General features: G+C 42.9%; 1 protein-coding gene across 10 annotated transcripts in view; it reads right to left on the bottom strand.

The window, feature by feature from the left end:
- STN1 (STN1 subunit of CST complex) overlaps positions 1-21,707 on the bottom strand; it is a 62,507-nt gene that overhangs the window by 15,171 nt on the left and 25,629 nt on the right. For 5 of the 10 annotated variants that reach the window (XM_077877756.1, XM_077877763.1, XM_077877760.1 and 2 more), the window contains 4 exons: positions 21,317-21,491; positions 16,609-16,728; positions 13,272-13,344; positions 4,642-5,438 (listed from right to left, as the gene is read on the bottom strand). In XM_077877756.1, the coding sequence (XP_077733882.1) occupies positions 5,278-5,438; positions 13,272-13,344; positions 16,609-16,728; positions 21,317-21,491 (529 nt within the window). In that variant the 3' untranslated portion in view covers positions 4,642-5,277. Of the gene's footprint in view, positions 1-4,641; positions 5,439-13,271; positions 13,345-16,608; positions 16,729-21,316; positions 21,492-21,707 lie in introns of those variants that run through there. The other 5 variants (XM_077877758.1, XM_077877757.1, XM_077877761.1 and 2 more) reach the window with 5 other exon arrangements.

The raw sequence follows: 21,707 nt of genomic DNA, 5'->3' as shown, positions 1-21,707 counted from the left end.
GCCTACCCTTGGAATGCAGTCATCATGCTGTAAGGAATCCCAATCTAGTCCACAATTCAGTGGTTTGGAGTATGTTCACAGTTGTGCAAACATCACTGCCACCTAATACCAGAAGATTTCTATCAACCCAAAAGGAAATCCTATACTATCCTATCCAATCCCCTCCATCCCCCAGGCCCTGGCAACCACTATCTTTTTTCTCTATGAATTTGCCTATTCTAGATACTCCAGATAAATGGAACCATACAATATGTGGCCTCTTGTATCTGGCATCTTCCACTTAGTGTAATGTTTTCAAGGTCCATCCATGTAGTATGTATCAGTACTTCATTCCTTTGTGTGGCTGAATAATACTCCATTGTATGGATACACATTTGTTCATCCACTCATCACTTGATGGATACATGGGTTGTTTTCACTTACTGGTTGTCAGGAATGATAGTGTTATCAACATCGACATAGAATTTTTTGTGTGGACATGCCCTCAAATCTCTTAAGTACTTTAAAATCACCTATTAGGGGCACCTGGGTGGCTCAGTGGTTGAGCATCTGCTCAGGTCATGATCCCGGGGTCCTGGGATTGAATCCCGCATTGGGCTCCCTGCAGGGAGCCTGCTTCTCCCTCTGCCAATGTCTCTGCCTCTCTCTATGTGTCTCTCATGAATAAATAAAATCTTTAAAAAATTTTAAAAATAAAATCACCTATTAATATTAAATAACACATAACACGTAATAATTAAATGATACAATTAAGATAATTCTTATTCATCAAAACAGGTTTTCTATAGAGCAGCCAACCTGCTCCCTCATAGTAATGCAGATGTCCTACAGAACACCACATAGACTTAATAAAATAGCACTACTTCCAGACTTTTCACTAATTTACATAAGCCTTTCACCGAATCAGTCTGAGCTAATGACATACCACTTTACTACCTAAAAAAACTATTATGTGGTATTCAAAATTTCTCTCTTTATGTTCCATGATGAAACCTATCACTTTAATTTGACACACAGGGAAAGACTTCGGTCCCTTCAGGAATTTGGGATCTGATTTACAATTCTTATGAACACAGCCTTGTGCTGTACTGTGACTTACTTTTTGGGTTTATTTAATAAAACTTCAGGAAAAATAGGCTGTATTTAAAAATAAATTCTGTACAAGCTTCATCACGGTCATTTGGAGTCTGCCGTATGCTTCACATTCATCTCGTAAGGAAACAATGAGATGCTTCTCTGGGAAACTGCTGTAGAGGCTACTTGTAGAGGAGAAACCACACTAATAAGACAGTATGGATGCTTTCCCTGATGGAAAATTACAAGTTTGCTTGGTTTCAATCGTTGGCACCAAATCCTGGGTTCCTCATCACTGAATTGACTTCTTTCCACTTGGCTTTCTCTCGGCCAGTGTCCTGGCACACTATCAGAGGGAAAAATAATTAGAAAGAAGTGTCTTTTAGGGTTGAGGAGCGCTGGTAGCTTACCAGATGGAGAGAATCACAGAGCTTCACACAAACCCCTGTCCGGACAGAAGCACTACTTGTCCTCCTGCTTACATAAACCATACACAGTATTCATGCCTCCTGAGAAGTGCACACTGAGAGTGCCAGGATGTTTCCCTCTTCTTCAGGGGAAGCCTCTGGTGGTTCTTCAGGGCATGAGCAGTGACCCAACTGTCGTTAGTCCCAAAGAATTTTCCAAGGGCTCTGCTCATCTTCTCAGAGTTCTTCTGCTGCCATGGGATTTAAGGCATCTTATTCCTGGTTTGCTCATCATTCAGGTTGTGTGGGGTGGGGAGTCAAAAGCAGCTTTATAATTTTTGTAGAAATAACAATTGCTAATTGTAAAATTGTCAACTACAGATATGTAGCTAAAAAGCATCTGATATCTCACCTTACAGGATCCAGTGGGTCACTTTGGTTTTTCTAGTAATCTCTGCTTGATATGTAATTATTCATAGAGCATTTCTCAAATATACTTATGAACGTGGTGTTTAATCTGTGTTCAACCAGAAGCTGACTGTGAGACAAGGACTGGAAAGGAAGGGACTCATTTGGGAGATATAGCACATAGTAATGAGGAGTGGGGAAGATGGGGAAGGTAAGGCAGCCAATCAAGTGTGGCTGTCAAGTCAGCTGCTGCTGCAGGTGGATGGAGATTAATCCCACAAAGAAACTCTGGAAAATGGTGTAGAACACGTGCCTCAGAGATCTTATTTGAAGGGCAAGTGTACTGGGGTGTTTATACCCCAGGTCCCACTAGATGAGCTGTTCCTAGTGGGCTTAATTTTGAGCCTCAACAGCCTTCCAAGACACTGGAGAAAGACATTCCCCCTCTCCCCCCTGGGGGGGGGGGGCGGAAAGAAGGGAAGATCCTTGCAGGTAGAGGGCAGCCAGACATATACACAGAAGTGGTATCATTTAAAGGATAGCCAGGCACTGCTCTAGAGGCAGGGGACACAGCAGGAAACAAAACAGAGAAAGAGCCCTGTCCTCATAGGGCATTTCTTCTGCGGGAAAGACTGATAATAAAGGAAGTAAGAAATATATGTAAGGTGTCACATGATGATGAGTCCTGTGAAGAAAAATAAGTACTGAAAAGTCCTTGAGGGAGGGAGAAAGGGTTGGTTCTGATTCACAAAAGAGGGACCAGGGCAGGCCTTAGCAAGACGGCATCCTCAAGGAAAGACCCAAAGGAGGGGAGGGAAAAGGCTGTCTCATGGTTGCCTGGGTAAGAAACATTCCAGGCAGAGGAAACAAACACTAAGGCCTTACGGCAGGAGTGTCCCTGGGGTGTGAGGGACAGGAAGGCCTGTGCAGCTAAGCGGGGTGGGCGCAGGGGGCAGATTGCAGAGAGGAGGCCCAGCAGAGCAGAACCTTGTTGATACTGGGAAGCCCTGTAAGGGTCCTGCCTGGAGCAAGAGCCTCGGGAGAGCAGAAGTAGAGGACGACAGACTCTAGCTTCTACTTGAACAGATGGCTCTGGCTGCTGTGTGAAGAGTGGACTGGGGAGGGTCAGGAGGCAACTGCAATACGCTCCAGTGGAACAGTGCAAAGCCATTAGATTCTAAAAATACGTATAAGGTGGAACCAAGGTGACCAGTAGGAAGGTTGGATGTGGAATGTGAGAGAAAGAAGAGTCAGAGTGTTTGGCCTGAGCACCTGGAAAGAGAAGGAGGCCTTTTCCTGAATCAGAAAAAACTTGAGAAGGAACAAGTCTTTGGTCAGGGGTAATTAGGTGCCTGGCTGTGGGTATAAAGTTGTGGTGTCTTATAGACACTAAGCGGAGGCGTTGGTAGGAGGCTGAATGTAGGGGTCTGGGGTTCAGAAGAGGTCCTCACAGGATAAAATATGGTGAGTCTGTCAGCATATGGATGGTCTGAAGACCTCCAAGGGAGCAAGCTACACAGGAATGATGAGGCCTAACACAACACTGAGCTCAGGGAGATGAGACCATGAAAAGGACATTGAGAAAGGGTACCCAGTGTGGTGTCCTGAAAACCAAGTGCAGAAAGTCTTTCTAGGAGATGAGACTGATCAACTGTACGTGTATACCCGGGCCATATTTACACAGATGTGCATGCAGAAACATCCTCTCTGTATAGAGATACAGATACAAGTAATTTAGAGCAATAGTGGTATACTATATAAACAGATCTGCGACTCAATTTTCTTGGTAAGTGTCCCATGGGAATGCTATCAGTCTACTCCATCATTTAACGGTTGCAGAGTATTTTACTGTATACATGTATCATAATTAATTTTTCCCTATGGATATTTTCCCCAATTATAGAACCCTAATTACACAGCAATGGGAATCTTGTGCATTCCTCTCACACCTGTGTGGTTGTCTCCTTGGGATAAACCCTGGAAATGGGGTTGCTGATTCAAGACTCCTTCCTGGGCAGCCTCAATAATCTACGATGTATTCAACATGGAACATCCTTTGCTATTAAGGAAGAACTCCTGGGGTGTTATTCCAAGTAGACCCCATTTACGGGGAAACTTCCAAATGCACAGAGGACACAGGGCAGCTATCTGGGTAAACTTCTGTTAGAAGGAGGGCAGATGTTTGGATCAAGTAGAAAAGTCCACGACAGGAAGCAATGTGTTGGTACTAGCCTTCAGCCTGACATATGAAACTGCAGCCAATTTCTGTGTATAAAAACCACTCCATTTCCACATAGAACAGAACAACTCTCAAGGCCTGCAGGCTCTCCAGCAGAGCCACTAAGAGCTTATTACGTCAAGAGCAAATGCAGCAGACGAAGGCAGATGTGCCTTTTTGCAATGACTGTAATTAACTTCCAATCTTTCTCCACACTTTATTTTTGCTGGCTGGATTTGTCATTTAGCTGTTAGAACAAGCCTACTACATATCTCAGAATTTTCCCCTTTACCTTGTCATTCCTAGCAACACCATGACTCCATCACCTGTCTGGGCACATACAGAGTCTTTGTCTGGATGTCAGGACGCCTTGCACATTTAGTGGTAACCTTGAAAACAGTATCTACCGGCCAGGCAAGGGACTTCAGGGCATTAAAGGACAATGTCTTTAGTCACGTATATCATCAAGTTTAGGGAAATACACTGAGACACCTTTTGATTCGTAAGGAAAGAAGTTAATGACCAACACAGCCATGCCTTGGATCCATTTATTCCCATCTCCGGGTGGGTCTGTAAACAACATCCATCCCAGGATTCAGAATCCACCACTGGTACTTGACCCTTGGAAATCACAGATGAGTGATATTCATCCAAGAATGAGTTCCCTACACTAAGTTCTTAACCACTGAGAGAGGCCTACAAGAATGTACCACCTGCCAGTCTGAAGTTTTAAAATGTTTTAGGTCTGTGTGATCTGGCGATATGCTTTTCAGTTCACTTTACCATGTGACATCCCTTTACTATGACAGAACCCTAAGCCACACACACACCAATTCAGCCACTTATACTGTTTCTTCCCTTCTGCTCCAAGGGTAAATGTCTGGTCCAGTATGGAGGTCAACAGGGAGGGTTTTCTTCTATGTCATGGCCGAAATAAAAGTTATTTTATCCCAAGGATATGGCAGCTAGAGGGCAGCCTACAGAATTTATGCCAAATTCCATTCCTTAAATAATATTTCACAGTTTATTATGAGACAATCGCCACCAGACCTATAGGACTCAGGGTGATGTTTAAAATCAGAGCCCAGGAGTGACCACCACCCCGTCTTCCTCTTCCCTGGCCTGGCCCCGCCCACGCCGTCCACTGGTCTCTCCTCAGAAGGCCTCTCCTCAGAACGCCGTGTAGTAGTGCTCTGTTGTGCTGACGATGTCACTCTGGTCCTCCAGGAGCTCCAGCACCTGCTGCAGCACACCTTCACTCAGGCCCGGGCTGATGCTCAGGCGAGCACAGGCCAAGATGTGCTGGAAGTGGCAGCCCTTCTCGGTGTCTGCTGAAAAAGGCAGTTGGCTAAGTCTGGCATGCCTGTCAGGCCCCCCTTCCCCTTCTTAGCCCTCCCCCTCCAAAGCTCCCAAGTCAGGACCTGCATTTTAACAAAAGCCCTGTTCTCAGGACCCTGATTTCACCACATGACGTGGACTCACAGCTCAGGAACTTGGGCCTTCCAACTTCAGGGAATGCTAATCATTTATTATCTATAACCGAATGGATTTTTAGTACTGACAATCTTTTTCCTCTAGTGCAGTTACATGCATGAGGGCACCTATTCAGGGCTGAACCCACAGCTTCCCAGGCAGAAGCCATCTTGAGATGGACAACAGAGCTGGTTACGGCAGCCTCCACAGTCCTCCCGTAAGTCCTGACTAACGAGACAGCCTGGGGAGGAAGGGATTCTGACCACTACTCCGTTCTCATTCCTCTCTGCCTAGGCTTCCGAGCAGTCCTGTCCACGATGGCTGTGTTCTAGTAATCTTCTTTCCTCAAAAAAACCCAAGACCATTTAGTTTACAATGATAAAAGTTCAGGGTTTAGCAACCTCTTTCCTACTTCAAACCAATGATTTAGAGAAGTGGAATGGACAGTGAAGCTGTGACCATTAGAGGGTCAGGGAATCAACTCAATGGGTTGTGTGATTAGCATTTGTTTCCTTATCAACAGATTAAGAAAGAAGGGAATAGGAAATTACAAAATGCATTGCATTATGGTACTATAAGTATTATTTTGTGAAACTTTTTACCTGTATATAAATATACACATGTATAAGTATATGCATTTTTTTCATGTATGTGTATGTATATATATGTATGTGTGTGTGTGTGTGTGTGTATATATATATATAGTACTGGATCATGATGTAAAATGCATTTGTTACTCTGAGTCAAAGTCAAACCTCATTACTGAAAACAAACCCTCCCCAGATTCACTTAAAGCCCCCCTGCAGGGCCAGGCTTGGCCTCTCCATTGCATCCCCAGCATCTGGCACATCTGTTGCTCCACACAGTTACTGAATGTTGTTTTCAGAGAATAGAATGCTTTAGGCTACAGGAAGGTGATTAAAGAGGTATCGTGGTGTTGGGCAAAGCATGGTTTGGGAGGTGGCGCACCTGAGCCCCAGTTTTCTCACCAATGGTGGGGGGGAGGGACTAAGCAGGGGGGAGGGGGAGGGGGAGGGACTAAGCAGGGGGGAGGGGGAGGGGGAGGGACTAAGCAGGGGGGAGGGGGAGGGCACCCCTGGGGTCCTTTCCAGCTCTAAGAGTCAGAGAATATCACAAGCAGTGCTCTTGAGCTAACGGAGACTTGCTAAATTCTGACCTCTAGTGGCCCTGTCAACTCAGCACTCCTCCCTGTTTGGGTTGCTGTTGAACAGCTTGCCACCTTCACTGGTTTCCAGGCTGTTGCTTCAACATTCATTCCATAAAGACTTCCCGAACCCTACAATGTGTGTAGTGCTGCAAAAGGAGGAGCAAGTGACAGAGGGAGAGCTGACTCCAGAGTCCAACAGACCCAAATTCAAGTACTAGCTCCAACTCAGGCAGAGCAGTTCACATCTCTGGAGGTGTAAGATGGAAAGAGTATCATCTACTTCACCAGAGGCTGTGGGGACTAAAGGAGCCCTGTGGCGGGTGCTTCCTACATGGCAATGATGACGACAATGTCATCTTCATAACCCAGATGGTGCACGTGACCTAGTCCCTATTCCAAAGCAGCTTCAGCCCTTCCTGGGAAGGGTGATGCTGGAGGGTAGAGAGGGACTCCAACCAAACTAGGCCTGTACATGGCAGAGAGGGAGCACTGGGACTCTCACCACACTTGGGTTTTCATAGGTCTTTGCTGGGCCTGGACGCCCAAGCTCAGGGATCAAGAGGACCTATGGACACATGTGGGGCCCCAAGCAGTGATGCTAACTGCCCCGAAGGCCTTAGACGATTTCTTCAGAAAGGCCATGCTGCCATCTGGGGGTTGTCTGGGAGGGATGCTCACAAAGTGACCTTCCAGTCACATGGGGAGAAGGACTGGTATTAGTTTTGCTTTATGTGTTTGGTAGAATTCACCAAGAAGCCATCAGGTCCAGAGCTTTTCTTTGTTGGTAGATTTTTAGTTACTGATTCAATCTCCTTATGAGTTAGAGCTCTATTCAAATTTCCTTTTTCCATGTGATTTAGTCTTGGTAGCTTTTGTTTCTAGGAACCCGGCCATTTCATCTGGTTATCCAGTTTGTTAGCATGAAGCTGTTCACAGTACTCTTTTACAATCTTTATTTCTGTACAACCAGTACTAATGTCCTCATTTTCATTTCTGACTTTAGTAATTTGAGTCTTTCCTTTTTCTTCTTCGTCTCCCTTGAGCTAAAGTTTTGGCAATTTTGATTTTTTTCAAAGAATCCACTTTTGGTTTCATTTTCTCTATTATTTTCTATTCTCTACTTCATTTATCTTTGCTCTAATTGTTTTTATTGTCTGTCTTCTTCTGCTAGCTTTGGTTTAATTTGTTCCTCTTTTATCTAATTCCTTAAATTGTCAGAAGTTCGGTTTTGATTTGAAATTCCTCTAATTTATAGTGTGTTTGTAGCTATAACATTCCCTTTAATGCTGTGTCTCCTAAACTTTGATTCCTCTAGCTATTTTCCAATTTCCTTTGTGATTTCTTCTCTTATCTACTAGTTAAGAGTGTTAATTTCCACAAATGTGTTAAGTTTTCTAGTTTTGTCACTGATTTTTAACTTTATCCCACTGTGGTCAAGAAAATACTCTGTATGGTATCTTTTTGTAATCTACTGAGACTAAGTAGTAACCTAACATATGCTCTATCCTGGAAAATGTCCCATGTGCACTTGATAAGAATGTGTATTCTATTGTTGGAGTGTTTTGTGTAGGTCTGTTAGGCCCAGCTGATTTCTCGTGGTGTTCAAGTCCTCTTTTTCCTTATCTTCTGTCTGTTGGTTCTATCCATTATTGAGAGTAGGGTATTGATGTCTCCAAATAGTACTGTAGAACTATTTATTTCTCTTTTCACTTTCATCAATTTTTGCTCCATCTATTTTGATGGTGTCATTAGGTACATAAATGTTTATAATTGCTATATCCTCTTGCTGTATTGAAACTTTTAGTAATATATAGTGTCCTTTTTTGGTTTTAGTAATATATAATGTCCTTTAAAACTTTTGGTTTTAAAGTTGGTTTTAGGGATCCCTGGGTGGCTCAGTGGTTTAGTGCCTGCCTTCAGCCCAGGGCGTGATCCTGGAGTCCCGGGATCGAGTCCCATGTCGGGCTCCCCGCATGGAGCCTGCTTCTCCCTCTGCCTGTGTCTCTGCCTCTCTCTCTCTCATGAATAAATAAATAAAATCTTAAAAAAAAAAAAAAAGTTTGTTTTATCTGGTATTAGTATAGCCACCCCTGCTCTCTGTTGGTTATTTTTATTTGCACAGGTTATCTTTTTCCAACCTTTCACTTTCAATCCATTTGTGTCTTTGGATCTAAAGTGGTGGCATTTCTTTCTCTCCTTTTTTTTAAAGATTGATTTTTTAATTTATGTACATATGTATGTATGTATGTATGTATGTATTTCTTTATGACACACAGAGAGGCAGAGACCAAGGCAGAGGCAGAGGGAGAAGCAGGCTCCATGCAGGGAGCCTGATGTGGGACTCGATCCTGGGACCACGGGATCACACCTGAGCCAAAGGCAGATGCTCAGCCGCTGAGCCACCCAGGCATCCCTAAAGCAGTTGCATTTCTATAGACTAAAAATGAGCTATCAGAAAGAGAAAATAAGAAAACAGTCTCATTTATAATTGCATCAAAAATAATTAAGTATCTAAGAATAAACTTAACCAAAGAAGTGAAAGATCTGTACTCTAAGAATGATAAGACGCTGGTGAAAGAAACTGAAGATAAACAAATGGAAAGACATTCTATGCTCATGCAATGGAAGAATTAAGATAAAGATAAGCTGGGCGGGGAGTGTAGAGGAGAAGCAGACACCCTGTTAAGCAGGGAGCCCGACCTGGAACTCAATCCCAGGACTCATGACCTGAGCTGAAGGCAGAAGCTTAAAGGACTGACCCACTAAGATGCCCCACCATAAGGCTTCTAAAAGAAAATATAGGCAGTAAACTCTTGGGACATCAGTCTTAGCAATATTTTTTGGATCTGTCTCCTCAGGTAAGGGAAACAAAAACAAAAATAAACAATTGGGACTACATTGAACTTTTTAAAAAAGCATTTGCATATGAGGGAACCATCAACAAAACCAAAAGGCAACCCACTAAATATGAAATATCTGTGCATGGCAGATCTATAAGAGGTTAATATTCAAAACATATAAAGAATTCATATAACACCAAAAATACAAACAATCCAATTAAAAAAGACCCGAATAGACATTTTTACAAAGAAACCACACAGATGGCCAACAGACACATATCAAAAGATGCTCAAAAGCACTCATCATCAGGGAAATACAAATTAAACCCACAATGAGATACCACCTTATACCTGTCAGAATGGCCATAATCAAAAAGTCATCAAGAAATAACAAATGTTGGAGATGTGGAAAAAAGGGGATCCTCAAGTACTGTTGGCGGGAATGTAAACTGGTGCAGCCACTATGGGAAATAGTATAGGGGTTCCTTAAAAAATTCAAAATTGAAATACCATATGATCCAGCAATTCCATTTCTGGACATGAAATTCCATTTCATTTATCTGAGGAAAATGAAAATACTAGTTTGAAAGATATATCTGCCCCCTTATATTCACTGCAGCATTATTTACAATAGCCAAGATAAAGAAATAACCCAAGTGTCCATCGATAGATGAATGGGTAAGGAAGATACAGTGTGTATATACAATGGAACATTACTCAGCTATAAAAGAGAATGAGTTAAAAAAAAAAAAAAGCGAATGAGTCTTGCCATTTGCGAAAATGTGGATAGACTTAGAGGGTATCACACTAAGTGAAGTCAGTCAGAGAAAGACAAATACCATATGATTTCACTCATATGTGGAATCTAAAAACCAAAACAAACAAAACAGAAACAGACTCATAACTACAGAGAACAAACTGGTGGTTGCCAGAGAGGAGGGGAGTGAGAGAATGGATGAAGTAAGTGAAGTACAAACATCCAGTTATAAAACAGTGACATGAATGTAAATAGAGGTAAAAGTCAATATTTTAATAACTTTGTACGGTGACAGATGGTCACTAGACATCATGGTGATCATTTTGTAATGTATATAAATGTTAAATCACTACACTATACACCTAAAACTAATATAATATTGTAAACCAACTATACTTAATTTAAAAAAGAGAGGTGCCTCGGTGGCCCAGTCGGTTAAGTAACTGACTCTTGATTTCAGCACAGATCATAATCTTCAGAGCCCCCTGTTGGACTCCCGGCTCAGCGAGAAGTCAGCTTCAGAGTCTCTCTCTCCCTCTGCCCTCCTCCCGCTCACGCATACTCTCTCTAAAATAGATGAATAAACTTAAAAAAAGAGAAAACTGATGCAGAGGCCTGCCCAAGATCACACAGCTACAAAGAGGTAGACGTGGGATTCAAACCCACTGAAGGGGGGCTGGAGAGCCCAGCACTTCACCTCTGCCATGCTGCCTGGCTTTAGACAAGCCCAGTATCAGTGCTTAGGGGCTGGAAACAGGCTTCACATTTACAGTCCTTTCCTTATTGTAAGTTGTTCCGTTACTGACTTATAAAGGACTAGAGATTTCATGTCCTACCAATCATCCTGATAAGGAAAAATTCAATGCTGTTATTTTGTACAAAAGGTCAGAAACGAACAGCCCAGTAGGAATGATTAAGTGGTTGAAGATCTATCTATACATATAATGGAATCCTGTGCAGTGATTAAAAAAGACTGAGGCACTGTTATGTGTGCTGTTGCTGAATGACTTCAAGAAGCCAATGTTAGATCTAAGGTACAAGATGTGGAAACTGAGAATCGAATGTTAACCTTTACTTGTGGGGCTTTTTAAAAAGAAACTACACAGGTATGTTTGTAAGTATTTATAACATCTCTATAATAATATGTAGGAAACTGATTAACAACCATGGCCTTTGGGAACATAGACCCTGGAGGGAGTCTGACTTTCTGTGTGCACTTTGCACTGTTTGACTTTTTACCATGTCCAGACATGATATATATATGTGTTTGTTTTTTTTTTAATGTCATAGGTTTTTTTTCTATGACAAGAAGTGATCTCAACAGATTCCAAGACAGTCCCTATGAGGTATTTTGACTGGTATTCTCAGTTACTAATGCTCCAGAATTCAGCTTCTGGGAGTGTCCTATTTCTGGGGACTAGCTTAAAGCTTTTAGAGGCTCCCATATACAGAGTGGCAGAGGCTGTCCACCTTGACATACACACTCACCAAGGCAAGAGGGCTGGGAGTTAGAAGGGGTGTAAAACCTGCCACTTTTACAGACTCTCAGGTTACCAGGCAGTTTGGTTCCCCTGAGAAGTGTGAATTCCTTTCATTTGCTTCACCAGGCACTGGGATTATTTCAATCCATCCTGTTCCCAATGCAGATCAAAATAAGATCTGGCTAGTGGCCTACAATGAGGATGAGTGCAGGAAGGCTACCTGGGGAGCAGCCTCTCATCTTTTTGGTTGAAGCACTCCACATTTCAGTGCTCTTTAAAGCACCCTAAATAGTGGGTGGACAGGTTTTCCCCCAACTCAAGGATACTCGTCCTTGTTCTGAATGATGTAAACAAAAGCCAGAAACCTTGCATTAAAATAATAGATTGCTTTCAGTTTATTTTAAGATCTGTTGTCACCCTACTCTGGGATATGACCTCATCGGTTCTTAAAGGCTAAGCAGGGCTGCATACCATAAACCCCAGGACTGGAGACCTGGTCCAGCTCCACCTGCTGACAGCCTGGAGCAGGGCCAAGTCCTGGGGATGCAGTGGCTGAGAGGGCTGAGGGTGGGTTTCTCTGGAGAGAAAGCAAGCAGGCTGAGGAGACCTGCCATCATTAACAAGTCTTCCCTGCTCTTCCAGGCTTGTTTATTGACAAATGGCAAAGTTCATTATCAGCATATGCTTGCAAAAGACAGACTGAAAAGTCACCTTGAAGTCTGATCAGTTTACATAGGATTTAAAGATAGGACTAGTGCTTTCTTCTTTTTCTGACAAGTGTGAAGATGGTAATGTCTATTGTCAGACTACCTACAGTTTGAGTGTCTAACCACTAGGGGTTGACCTAACACCACTGAAACCAACTGTATTTTAAACCATTTCTTCTACAAATTATCAGGTTCCACGATGACTGAATTACACTAATCATAAACTGTAATGTCTAGAACCATTCCTCCTCACACTGAAAGGCTTGATGTTAGAAGAAAGGAAGCTGTCTCGTCTGGGTTCAAAGACAAGGGGCAAGAGTAGAATAAGAAATAAGACAAATTAGTGAGAATATGAGAACCAGAAGATCAGAAAGTCCTGGCCTCGTGTCTTACCTCACTGTACAAGAATCACCTGCGATGCTCACCTGTCCAGCTCCTGTCCCAACCCCTAATGAATCAGAATCCCCAGGGTTGGGACCTGAGCACTGCATGTTTAAAAAAGCTCCATGGCCAAGTCTAATGTGCAGCTAAGGTCAGAACAACCCTGAGAGTCTAATGCTCCCTTTACAGAAGAAGAGACTGAGGCTCCGATAGGGCAGTTGTCTTGACCGGTCGTTTTTCCAAGTCACTACTGGGGAAAGCCCCAGGTCTCCTGACTCTCCATCCAGTGCTCTCTGGGAGGGAACACTCCCCGGCAGTGCACCGGGGTACCACACACACATACATTCCACCACTTACGATTTGGTTTTTGGCAGTCTTCTTGAATGATATGGTGGATCTTTCTATGTAGTTCTTTGTCTTCTCTGGTTACCTAAATGGGGAAAACAGGAGACAAAGCATTCTTGAGCAATGAAGTAGTTATGTCATCTGACTCCCAGCTTGGTATTTAGGATAGTTTCTCAAGATTTCACAATAATCACCATCCCTACACAAACAATAGGGTTTTTGACACCTGGCCTCTTGTCAAACCCGCTCAGTCCCTGAGCAGCTCAGGGCTCTGCAGTTGGCCGAGAGGCACACTCCCTTGGAAGGTGGTTTACTGGGGCCATGATGTCACAGAAAACTGAAATTCCATACTTTTAAGGTGCAACTTTCTTCTCAAATATTCATGTCACATTTATAACGTTCCTCATACTCGCTTTTATATTCAAAGGGAGGCATGAATGATCAAAGTCCCCAACCAGGATTCCTTCCTCTGGGCCCTGACACATGTCTCCCATCTCCTTACTTTTCTTCTTTCTCCCAATTACAAAGAAAAACAAATGAAATAAAAACTGTCAGGAAAAAAAAAAAAACTGTCAGGAAAAGCTAGCAAAAGAGTACATCTAGCCCATCCATTGAAACACTTTCTGTCTCAAGGGTAAACATAAGGAAGCTCCTTTCTGGGGATCCCTGGGTGGCTCAGCAGTTTAGTGCCTGCCTTTGGTCCAGGGTGTGATCCTGGAGTCCCGGGATCAAGTCCCACATCAGGCTCCCTGTGAGGAGCCTGCTTCTCCCTCTGCCTGTGTCTCTGCCTCTCTCTCTCTCTGTGTCTCTCATGAATAAATAAATAAAATCTTAAAAAAAAAAAAAAAAAAGGAATCTCCTTTCTCAACCAGCTCAAGTAAGAGGGAAGCAGTAACCAAATGGGTTTCACCTTCATGTTCCATAATAAATCTAAAAACAAAAAGAAAAAAAAGCAAAAGAGGAAAGAAGGAAAAGAGGCGGAAGGAAGAAAAAGCCTGTGAACAAATACATTTATAAGGAATTGTATGTCCAGACCTAGAGAACAAGCAGACTTGGGAATGCATGGGGATACTGGCAACGCCTGCTTTCTCTTGACTCACAACGTTACTGTGAAGATTATCTAGAGTAATGGGGGTGAGAGCTGCTGAAAGCAAGAAAGCACAACACAAACACAAGCCATCTACAGCCCTGTGACAGTGACTTCCCCAAGGCAAGGCCTTCTGGAAAACAGAAACTTGCAGGTTGGGCGAAGAGGTGGAAGGGGAGGAGTGAAGGCAGAGAAGGGGATGATGGTTCTGTGAAGGAACAGAGCTGGTACTGTGGGATCTCCCCAGCCCAGCTCACACTGATTCACAGGAGGAAGTGCCCTAGCCCTGCCACACCTTGGCCCCGGCCAGCTGCCCAGGTCATGCTGCTACCCTGGGAAGAGCTTTCTACAGACACAGGGGGCCAACCCTAAAGCCTCCAGGGAGAATAGGAGGGGTAGGGGAAGCATGTCAGGGTGAGCTGCCCAGCAAGGGTTTCCCCTGCCCTACCAGACCTTTCCACACCAAGAGGAGGTAGTCTGCACTCATCCTTACACAGATTAAATACCCTTTTCAAAAGTTACTCAGGAGCACCTGGCTGACTCAGTGGGTAGAGTGGGTGACTCTCCATGTCAGGGTGAGGAGTTCAAGCCCCATACTGGGGTGTAGTGCTTAAGAAGAAAACTGGGGCACCTAGCCGGCTCGGTTGGTAAAGCATGTGACTGACTCTTGATCTTGGGGTTATGAGTTCATGCCCCTACTGGGTGTAGATTACTTAAAAATAAAATTTAAAAAATAAACTTTAAGTTACTCAAATAGTATTTAAAACACATCTTAATTTATTTTTTTGAAAAGATTTTTATTTATTTATTCACGAGAGAGACAGAGAGAGGCAGAGACACAGGCAGAGGGAGAAGCAGGCTCCCTGCCGGGAGCCCAATGTAGGACTTGATCCCAGGGCCCAGGATCATAACTCAAACATTGAGCCACCGAGGTGCCCAACACATCTTAACTTAAAAAAACTCTAAAATAGGGAATCACTAGTGTAAATCAACATTAAGAAAATGTCCTATTCAGGAAGGCTTCCCCTCAAGAATCATGTCTGTAAATACCAAGACTTCTGGGATTCCTCAGGACTTTGATCTGCCTCCAGGACAATCACTCATGACTGAAGGCACACTACCAATGTCATGAGGAAGCCCGTTTTCACTGAAAAGTTGGCTCCTCCAACTACTAAAGGTAGGCTGTGAGAGGTGAACCTTTAGTCTGAGGCAAGCAAGCACTTCCACCCCTGGTGGGAATGTCAACTAGTAGCACTTTGGGAGGTCAATCACTCTGTGCTGGCCAAATGCTTAAAAATACATGCCCTTTGCTCCAACAATTCCTTTTTTAAGAGTCAATCATAAAAAGAGAAATGCTTACATGAATTCACAAAAATAGCCAAAGCAACACTATCTGTGAGAGCAAAAGACAGAACCAACCCCAATGGTGACCAGAAAGAAGTGGTTAAAGTGTCCAACAAGTACCCATGATATGGAGTACCATGTGAGGTCAAAAAGATTGAGGAAAATTTAAAGTACTAACATGGAAAGATGCCTGTGATGTGCTATTTTGGTACCCTGCCCCAAAACTGCCAGGCATTATTTACAGATTCTCCACTGTCCCAGGGGACACCTGTCGATGTCCTGAGACATTTTTGGTTGTCACAAGTCAGAGGCTGCTACCTCTATCTAGTTAATGAAGGCCAGGGATGCTGTTAAACATCCTACAATGCAAAGGAAAGCCATTCACAACAAAGAACCATCTGGCCCAAACAGTGTTAAGGTTGAGAAGTCCTGATTTGTAGGATAATCACATTTTAGAGGGTCAACAAAAAGGCCACAGAAGCATCTGAATGTGTACATTTTGGCAGATGCACAGTTTAAGTGTCTAGGACATACTGTTAAAAATGGCACCATGAAAAAAAAATGGCATCATGTAGGGAGGGTGCCTGGGTGGCTCAAGGCATTAAGTGTCCGACTTTTGGTTTGGGCTCAGGTCATGATCTCCTAGTTGTGGGATCGAGCCCCACATTGGGCTCCAAGCTCAGTGCAGAGCTTGTTTCAGATTCTTTCTCCCACCCCTCTACCCCTCCCCATGTGCGCTCTCTAAAATACATAAATAAAATCTTAAAAAAAAATGACATGGAAAAGATACGGGCTTTCACTCCTTAGTTTATGAACCTCCTTAATGATTTTTAAAAACAGTAAATAGGTATTCCTAGGGAATGAATATAGTTGTGATCAAAGTATCAAGGAAAAAAAATAAAGTTGCAGGTCTCTTACATAATATAGCTTATCAAAACCATGATCTTTCTGGAAAACAAATCCTTTTTCCTGCAGCAGCTGTATTGCATTCTTAAATATACTATGAATTGCCTTGGAAGTGGTGTCATTCTTAGAATTCTGTAGGAAGAGGAAAAAGAAAAGAAGTTAAGTCCCATCTTACAGCATTTCAGAGTAACTCCCTGGACCAACTGGTTTATGAATTCACCCAACAGGCTTTTTATCTGCTGAGTCAAAAAGATCCAGGTGTGTGGCCTAACACAGAATAGTATTTAAGGAGGCCTGGGAAGTTTGCTCAAGTAGGATCATGCTTGACAACTGTTCTCTACCTTAGTTGTGATTTGTTCAACTTTATAATATAAAATGGAAAATCAAGAAGATAATCTTTGAATCTGAGTATGTAGTTTATATGTCTTGACTCATTTAAAATTATTTCTATTCCCAATTTTTTATTTTTTTTTTAAATTCAGAGCCAGATCACTGTATGCATGTATCAGCTCAGTTTTTTCATTGAAATTATGGCTATAATCTAATCTCTTCCTAAGGACTTCAGAGAATTTGACGTAAGTTGGGGACTCTAGGACATAGAGAATATTACGTCATCGCCTTATTTTAAATGGTGGAAAATGTAGGTAAATAGCCATGTGGAGACCTGTCTGTCCAAGGTGGGTCATGGGGCTAAAAACAGAGGGGGTCCCAGACTGCATGGAAGGAACCTCTGTGGCTATCAGTTTTCTATTTCCTCAATTTCAATATTTCTCCTCTAAGACACAGGTTTACCCAGAGTAACCAGTTCATCCTATTTCTTGTCCCAGAGGAAGCTAGGCTTGTCCCAGAGGAAGCGAGGCCTTCAGCTACGTCTCACCGAGGTTAACTAAACTTTAAGTTTGCTGAGTGGGGGACTTGATTTCAATTTGGCCATCTCCTCCCTCACACACCGAGGGTAACTGATAAGATATTTGTGTAATGAATGGGAAATAAATACCCCATTATAGAGGTGGTATCCTTTTTATGATTCCACTGGGGGCTTTCAGTCCATTCCTGAAGCAAAGTGGTGAACAACTGTCCTTCAAGGTACAGATCCACTTTTAATGTGACAGAAATCTGTCAAGATAGTTACAAGATGAGAGCACCAAAGGAACAAGGCAAAAGCTTCTAAAGGAGCATTTGAAGGCAAAGTCCTGCCCCTAATGAAGAATGCTGATGAAGGCTGTTGGGGGCAGTACCCACAGATGCTGAAAGAGTTTGCTTGTGATTTGCTAATGACCTTTCCTGCAAGAGACAGGGAAAGGAAAGAAACCCCCAAATGGCCAAAAGTGTTGATAACTGCATCCCTAGAGAAACCCTCTCTTTCTAGAAGAGGCCTTCCAAAGAGGTGTTGTTTTAATCTCATGAATCCTAGTGATGTTTCACAAACATGCTCCCCTGGACTGAAGAGAACACTCTCAATTAAATTAATAGTCAACAAGCTGGAGCACCTGGTCATCAGGAGATTAGGGCCTAAAACAGACAAACATTCCAAGTTATGACAGCACCCGTTCTCTGAAGGCAGAATAAGGCCAAGAACTATGCGATGACTCCCACAGGCAGAAAAGCTACGTAAGTGTGTTTAGAATAAACAACTCACTTAGCAATTCTGTCACACATCCTTTTATTCTGGGGGGCTTCAGGGAAAGCTGTATTTACTTAAGGGAAGTACAATCAACCCAGAATAGAATCTCCCATGAAACTGTTACAGCCACTTACTCTTCATAATTCTAAGGAAATTCATCTTCTTTGGTCAATTTACTATCAGGATCCTAAGGGTTGAGTTTATTACAGCTCTTACCAAGACAGAAATAAACTGGAGACTAAAAATGATTGTTGCATGATTACTGCCACCTTAGAAATGATTCGTGATTATCCCCAGACCACACAAAAAGCTCAGCTCCTCCTCCCAGATTTCAGAAAGCTCAGGCAGCAGAAAGACAGTGTGCTAGGTCTGTGAGATTAAAAGCACAGCTTCAGCTGTGAACAAGAAGGGCCCAACAGAAAGGCTCTGTGAATATAAACAGCATGTGGAACTTCCTTTCCAAAAACATTTGCCTCGGTTGACCTCAGAGCATATCTCCCTACTGGTTATGAAGATCCAGTCTCAGGGGGAAGGCCTCCAATCATCTCTCCTGGCCCGTAGCTCAGCCTGGCCTGGGATTTGTGTCTTTCTTGTCCTTTTCTAAAGACAAGGCTCATCCGATTCAGGAAACCGAAACTACACAGAGACAGAAACAGAGACTGGCTGAATATGCTGAGCCTGAGCAGGCCTCTCCTAGCTGCAGGTCAGGAACTGGGTGGATCTCTGAAATATATATATAGTCTTCATGCTCAAACAAACTCCACATTTACCCAGCTGTCAAAGAGAAAACAATGGTTTTGCAAGGTCTGCTTATCACGTTTCTGGATTTGCTAAGAAGGGCCACTATGGAAAAAAAAAGTGGGGGGATGGGGAACATTCAAACCCTCCCTCCCCTGGCCTCCAAACTATAACACTCCCACAATGATTTTTTTGTAAAGCTTTCATCTGTATGACAACAGAAAGTGCCAAAGGATCTAGGGTTTCACCATCATTGTAAAGCATCCTTAGTCTCCCAGGCTCTATTAAGCAGAATTCAACTCAATGACACTGATCTCCCCAGCCAGAGTCATGTGAGGGAATAATTCATAATTGATTGGAAAAAAGAGTTTCCAAAGACAAAACAGAGTGCCACATTCATTTCTTTTTAAACATACAGGACTGGGCAGACACAAGTTTCTGCTCTAAGCATTCTCAAAGATACCATGCCAAAAGTTCCCCAAGGTCGTTCTGAATGGAGGAGACTTCAGAGAATCCTCAAGTCTTTCTCCTTAATTGCGGCTCCCACAGAAGAGTGGGTTCACAGGAAGAATGTGGTCTTTGCTAAGCTTCAGAGTTTCTTTCCAAACATGCCAACAGAGTGGTCAGAAGTGCTAGGAGGCTAACTTGGCGGTGAGCCGCCTCTAACTGACTAAATGGCAAGGTTTATCTTGTGGACAGCAGACAGTTGGAGAGCCCCAACTGCCTGGAAGCCCCAGGGCACAGAAGGGAGAGGCCGGCCCAGCCATCTACCCCCCCCCCCGCCCCCCCTCCCCCCCTCCCCGAGTGTCTCCTGAAATGCTATCCCTCGTTGCTGCGAATGACATCGCGGGTCACTGTGCAAATAGCCTGGTGCCAGGAGGAGATAATTAGGTTCGTGAACGAAACTGAGAAGCAGTGGTAGTAGCCTAGGAGGTCAGGATGAGGACCTGGTGTCTGTGCCCCCAGAATCACGAGGAATAACTTATGTTACTTAACGAGAGTAGTCACGGCAGCCCTGTTGGTAATGACAAAAGATCGGAAAACTTCTCAACAGTCCAGAAATGGAGAGACTGCTTCATGTAACCTAAGATTATTATAGTGGCAAATCTATGTGTACGGCTAGGAAAGGCTCTGTAAGACCTGCCGTTCCATGAAAAGCTAGGTACAGATTAGAGTTTAGCATGCTACCATTTGTGTAAGAAAAGAGGACAGAACTACTCCTGGTTTATAAATGTAGACTCTCTCTGGAAGGATATTCCTAAGACCGGTAATGGTTCTTATTTCTGGGGGGGAAGTGGTTAGGAGGGAGGATGGGAAGGAAACTTACTCTTAACCAGATACTGTTGGGGACTATTGAATTTTTTTAAAACTGTTCACTCCTTCAACTAACAAATAATCATCAAGAACTGAGTTTATGGCAGGCCCATTCTAGAACATGGTTCTAGAGAGCAAAGAACAAGGCAAAGAAGACCTCTGCTCTTGTAAAATTTAAATTGTGGCAGAGGAATAGGCAGACAAATAAGTAAATACCAGTGATATCCTGAGATATGAAAACAGGGTGATAACATAGTGAGGAAGCAGGTGACTCTCAGAGCAAATAGTTGGGGAGGGCTAGAAGGTGACATCTCAGCAGAGATCATTCCCCAGTGGAATAAAGAAAATAAAAATAAATGGTGTCACAACAAAAAACCCTGATAATTGCAATGAAAGTGAAAGCTTAAAACCAAAGTTTCAAATGACTCTTAATTCCAAGTGAATAAGTAAACACCAAACAACTTAGATTCACCTGTAAAGAGACAGCTCTCTCCCAGGCGAGTGAGACATTACTTGATTATTCCTAGAAATGTTTACTTATAAACTAGACTGAATATAACTTGGTCTTTATTTAAACTTCTAATAAGGAAAAAAAAAAAAAAAACTCCTAATAAGGTACCTTATTTTGACGAAGAGAGAGCAAGTCATTAAAAACTTTGGTTCAAGAATCACCTTGCTGAGCAATAAATAATCTTGAAGAGATAATTATCTCTTCTCATTTATTTCCTCCTCGTTTGGCTCCTGCTGAGATTAAGTAGCCATCTCAGTGAATACTAAGAAGTAGTATGAACCTTAGACTACTTTTTTTCCCTACCCAAAGATTAAGTTTACTGAGATTAAGTGAAGAGGGCAAAAGGGCAGGTACATTTTCATTTTAGATTCTTAGTGACCTTTCCAGAATACAAACATGGAATAGAACCAGAACCTCATCCCTGGGTCTACCCTCTGAGTGCTCGTGCCACAGTCATGTTCACCCCCCACACCCTTGAGCTGTAGATATGGGATAGGGGGCCTGAATTCTTCACATGGGCATGCTACACTTACCTGCTCAGAGGAGGTGCCGTGAATCACAGGCTGATTGGCAAGGGATAGCAGAGATTCCACAATTTCCAATTCCTGCTGGTAAAAGGTTTGCACTTTGTTCTCCATGAGGAATTCTTTGGCTCTTTCACTCAGCAAACACGTGAGATTGGCAAGGTCCAGGGCGCCTGGATCGCTGCTGGGGGAAAGTTTTTAAAAGCCCTGCAGAAAACTATCACCTTTGTTTCTTTTTGCTGTGCATAAAACAGAAACTTAGCTGGGAAATGTGACACTATTTTGATGTTTGATTGATTGAAGTATAGCTGACTTCCAATTTTAAATTAATTTAAGGTATACAACACAGCAGTTGACGAGTCTATTCTACGCTACATTCACAAGTATTGCTACCATCTAT

This window comes from Canis aureus, chromosome 29 (assembly GCF_053574225.1).
Source record: "Canis aureus isolate CA01 chromosome 29, VMU_Caureus_v.1.0, whole genome shotgun sequence".
NCBI lineage: Eukaryota > Metazoa > Chordata > Mammalia > Carnivora > Canidae > Canis > Canis aureus.
Note: the sequence above shows the minus strand (reverse complement) of the source record. Positions and strands in the feature narration are given on the sequence as shown.